Genomic DNA, 5,106 nt, shown 5'->3' with positions numbered 1-5,106 from the left:
TTTGAAATATTTTACGGTTACGTTGGCAGCGGCCGCATTGAGACAATATTGATAAAAGAGCCGTTTAGCAACGCTGAAGGCATAAAAGTGATAGAATGTTGATTCAAAGGCAGTTTTTCAACACGTTTAAAGTGTGTTCGCTGTAAAAAGAGGTCACATGACCTGAACTACTTCCTGTCTTGGTTAGCTCGTACTCTCCGTGTCTCCGCAGTCATGGTCCTCCTGATTGTGACGATGCGCCGGAGGAGGAAGGAGCCTCTGATCCTCGAGGAGGAAAGGGACATCAGGGAGAACATCGTCCGCTACGACGACGAGGGCGGCGGCGAGGAGGACACCGAGGCCTTCGACATGGTCACCCTCCGTAACCTGAATGTCATCAGAGACCCCAACGTACGGCGAGACGTCACACCGGACACCCCGACCTTCTTTCACTACCCGTCGGGCTCCCGCCCGGCGTACAAATCCCTGCCGGACAACGTTGTCTTCCGAGAGTTCATTTGGGACCGGCTCAAGGATGCCGACGTGGACCCGACGGCGCCCCCGTACGACTCTCTGCAGACGTACGCTTTCGAAGGTAGCGGCTCCGTCGCCGAGTCGCTGAGCTCGCTGGAGTCGCTAAGTACGGACTCCGACCAGAACTACGACTATCTCAGCAGCTGGGGGCCTCGCTTCAAAAAGCTCGCCGACCTTTACGGCAACAGTGACGGCGCCAGTGTTTTCTCATAGCCCCCGAGTGTCTCTCGAAACATTGGGCGGGACCTCCGGGGGAAAGTACGAGTAATTTATTGTCAGAGAAAATGGGGGGGGGGGGGGGGGGGGTTCAAAGACAATGCAAGAGAGATGGAAAGAACAAGACTTTGACTTCAAAGGCTTCCGGGTTTGTTTACCGCCTTACGTGGATTTTTAAAAGTGTGCCATGGCGAGTTTTGACACAAGCGTGGCTCGAGTGAGGAAGAAACCTTCCGTGCAAATAAAAAAAAAGACATTAAAGGTTTGGGATTTGGGCTCCGGTCCAGCCGGCAGGACGCATCCGGGTTGGGGAGGCCCTGCTCTGGCTTCAAGGCATCACGTTGCTAAGATACCCGAACAAAAAAGGGAAACCTCGGTCCTGTAAAGTCCCCGCCGCCTAATTAGGAGTCACACGACTGCTCATGAGAAATGTAGCAATGATTCTTTCTTTGGAGGGGGGGGGGGGGGGGGGCAAGACGGAGCCGCATTATTCATAAACTCTGTCAGGAATATCAACCCAGTACAAAAAGCGGAACACATCCCGTACGGACGAGTCGTCAATGTGTCGAGGAAGAGACGAAAAGACATCGACAATAGAAAAAATAAATTACGGTGGCGTTCGTCACTTTGATGTCTCCGCCGGGCGAAGCGGGAAACGTCTGCAAATGTTGCAATGTCGTGTTTTGTCTGAGTCTGTTTTCTTTCTGCTTTCAAGTTCATTGTATAATTTCTGAGCTCTAATGTAAGACGCTGGGTGGGCGGCTGTTTGGGAAGGATCACTTCTCGTGGTGTTAGATAGAAAGATTCGAGCCACCTATACTCTGGAAGCAACAGTCCTTGACTTGGGCGGGGGGGGGGGGGGGGGGGGGGTTTGTAAGTAAATTAGTTTTGCTTCTGTAGTTTGAAGAGTCCAGCCTATATTGGCGGCGGAAAGTCCGTCGGCGCTGAAAGGAAACACGTGTACGATAATAATCCTGCCACATTGTGCCGCTTTTGTTTCTCCCGCGTAATCAAGTCGCGTTGCCGTTGGGTGTCACGATGTGCAGCTGATGTATATTATTGATTTTGAAGAAGCAGAATTGTGCAAATGATGTTTTTATCCTTTTTGCTGACAATAAAATTGGCGTTCAGTTCCTTAAAAGACCAAAAGGGAATTTTCTTTTCTTTTTTTCAGTCCTCCCGACAGGAATTAAAAGAATATTTTGACATCAAAGCCGACAAAATCCGAGTAACGCAGCCGCCAGGAAGTCGGTGATTGTTTCGATGATGCGTAGTGACGCACTAATAAGACCAAAAATCAATGAAAAGCTCTTTATGGTCTTGCTTTACTTACTTTTACTTTTTACCCGGTAAAATCTCCGGTGAAATTTAATTTCCTGAACATTCAGCTGCGAAGGAGAAACGGGATGGCATCGCATCGTTTCATCCACTTTGTCTACCCTCGACAGGAATCTGACTGTTGGTGTATATTTGGGTTTAAAAGTAGCTGACAAGCGTCTCTTCGCTTGCCGGTGGATCCCGACAGCCCGCCGAGCTGCACGAATACGAGTGACAGAATAATTCACAGTGACGCAAGAGATGGAAACGAACTTGTTCTGAAGCTTGACTCGGTAAATACGTCGCCTCCTCACAGGTAGTGACACAGATTCCAACGCTTTGATGTCAAAGACAAGGTTTGATTAAGTGGGAGTCGGGAGCAACGCCGCCGACGCTCATTAAGAGGCCGTCGGCACAAACCAAATGCAAACGATGGCGAGGACGTTGCCACGGCGACCGCTTGCCTAGCCATCCCAAAGATCACGTGTGAAGCTCGTCAAAAACAGTCAGGGGAAACTCCTGAAGTGCAACTGGAGGACTTTACCACTAAAACAAGGATCTCAGCACGTTTCAAGACAATCGAAAGTACAGGAAACCCGCCAAAATAAAAGCCCACGGACAAATCCGCAAAGTAGCGGTGTATTTTTCCCTTTATGAACCCTCCCTGTACTCGATTACCCTTCCCCCACACGCCTACAAACATTTTGGCTTTCAAATACAAAACTTTCACTCGTCAGCGGAAACGGACCGGCGTCGAAAACTGCTCTGAAAGATATTAAACCTTTCTCCGCTCCCCTCGACTCGCCGCAGGCGGAGGCGCCATCGTGAGAATGACGAGCGTCCGGCTCAAACAAAGACGTCTGATGTAAACTCCGGCAATGATATCGGACGGCCAGATGTTGATTTTGATTGAGCAGCTGTCATTCAAAATCAAAGAGAAGAAGAAGAGGCCGTTGAACGCCTGCCTCCCAGGGGTACTTACGAGCAATCAGCCACCCTCTGCTATCGAGGGCTCAATCTGGACCCGGGTTGATTGCTCGTTGTTGCTCCCGGCGCCTCGGCTCCGGAGGCCCCCGGGCCGCCACAGACACCGCTCAATTCTTATCATAACCATGCATCATCAGCAAATTGCCCCGACAGAGACGCGGCCCGTTTCCGAAGCCGAGGAAGCTGCGTTCAGCCTCAGATTGCCCGCTGCAGCATTGCTAATGGAGTTTGACCCCCTTGGCCGCCAGCCGGTTGGTTTTACCGATCCGTTGGTATTTTCTTTCATTGTGTGATTTTGTTTTTGCAGGAAAGGCGAGATTAACGGGACGTTTGATGCACTTGTGCCAGACTTTTAACGCACCGACTCCCCGGCTGTAATCGGAGGCGTCTTCACATGTAGGTGGTGAATAATTCATCATCATAGACATGAGTAATAAAAATAAAATAAAAAGGCTTTATCTTTTTGCCAAGGTTTATGACATTTACCTCAATAATAAGTCCCCCCAACCCTCCCTTTCCTGCACAGAGGCTGAGAAATATGTTTAAATATAAGCTTAACTCGAAGCCATCTGGGGACGGAGTTCTTGCATATTTATGCGTGTGGGTGAATATTTATTTCTGCGATTACACAGCAGGAAGCAAAAACTCCAAAGAAAGTCTGTCAGGTTTGTTTTATTTTATTTTTATTTTTTATTTTCCTCCTGCGCTGAACAAAATAACAAAAAAAAAAGCCCCCCAGGTGCCTGTTTGGTGGCAGAGAAATGGTCCCTTTGCTCGGGCAACAACTGGACGACCCCTCGCTGGTCCTTTGAAAACGGGAAAAAGGTGGAAGGGAAGATCAAAGGCTGCGGCAGCACCATGTTTTATTCCACGTCTCTCTCAGCGGCGCCTTCAGGAAGAGAAATGTCAGACCTGAGGTTTGTGTGCTCTGTGGTTCCACACAAATTAGACCCGTTCCAGACCCGGGCAATATAAATAATGCTCTTGAGGGGGGGGGGCAACAGCTTGGTCCTTCAGTGCCGAGGGAATTCACGGAGTGGGAAAGTAGGTCAGACCTGCAAGATTCAGGTAATAAGGTGTAAAGGAAGGGGGGGTAATAACTAAGGATGGGGGCATCATTGACACGTCGGGGTTTGACAGGGGGGGGGGGATATGAACTGTGTTCATCAGGAGGAACAGCTCACTCAGCTCTGGCAGCTTGCTCTTATCAGAAAGGTCAAAAGCAGCGAGATCAATTTCAGAACAAAGTCAACCCTCAATCACAATCGGCTCGTTCTAGAGGCGGCGCTCGCGTTTAACCCCCCACCACACACACACACACACACACACAGAAACACACACACAAACACTTATCAAGTGCTAGCTTGTTGCTAACTTTGTCTCTATACCGTTTAACATTTCAATCATCATGACCTCAGCCCCAAAATAAAGCTCGTCGTTCCGTCGTTAGATTATTGCTCAGCCTCGTCGTCTCATGCAAACTACGGTGAGATCGAGGCTCTGTGGAAACACCCCCGGGTTTTGTTCACTTTGGATGGCGTTTCAACCGTTATTGACATTATCTCATTCTGACTCTAATTCTGGTTTTGGTTCCATTTCTGATACTGGATTTTGACTCTGGTTCTGCTCTAATTTTGTTCCGACTCTATGCTGGTTCTGGATCTGAATTCGTCTGACTCTGGTTCTGCTCTGATTTTGTCCCGACCCCTATTCTGGTTCTGGATCTGACTCTGGTTCTGCTCTGATTGTGTATCTTTGAGTCCCAGACAGACAGCGTTTCCTCCGTCTCGGGCTGATTCTGCCGATCTTTGTTTGTCAGACATAATGAATGACACTTTCCTTCCATCTCGCCTCCTGTCATCCTCACATCTACATATTTGTACACGAAGCCGACGAGCTCACAGTCGAGTCGCTGCTTAACGATTCAGCCGCTGGTTTTTAAATCTTCTCTCGGTTTGAGCGTTCCGGCCTTATTTTCCTAATAAAAGCGAATGAGAGGGCGGAATCATCCCGGTCGTATTTAATTGCGTTTGACCAGGTCCCAGCTCGGTGTCGGTCTAATCTCCCCGCAGC

The 5,106-nt window shown here is 49.1% G+C and overlaps 1 protein-coding gene across 1 annotated transcript; it reads left to right on the top strand.

Moving 5' to 3' along the window:
* The first annotated feature begins 213 nt into the window (after positions 1 to 213).
* On the top strand, positions 214 to 726 carry LOC137904111 (cadherin-7). The gene has a single exon (XM_068748274.1). The coding sequence runs from the start codon at positions 214 to 216 to the stop codon at positions 724 to 726; it is 513 nt and encodes a 170-aa protein (XP_068604375.1).
* The last annotated feature ends 4,380 nt before the right edge of the window (positions 727 to 5,106 follow it).

This window comes from Brachionichthys hirsutus, chromosome 14, assembly GCF_040956055.1.
Source record: "Brachionichthys hirsutus isolate HB-005 chromosome 14, CSIRO-AGI_Bhir_v1, whole genome shotgun sequence".
NCBI lineage: Eukaryota > Metazoa > Chordata > Actinopteri > Lophiiformes > Brachionichthyidae > Brachionichthys > Brachionichthys hirsutus.
Note: the sequence above shows the minus strand (reverse complement) of the source record. Positions and strands in the feature narration are given on the sequence as shown.

What these genes read in the sequence shown, in the direction of transcription:
- LOC137904111 (XM_068748274.1), top strand. Translation starts at nt 214, where the DNA reads ATGGTCCTCCTGATTGTGACGATGCGCCGGAGGAGGAAGGAGCCTCTG.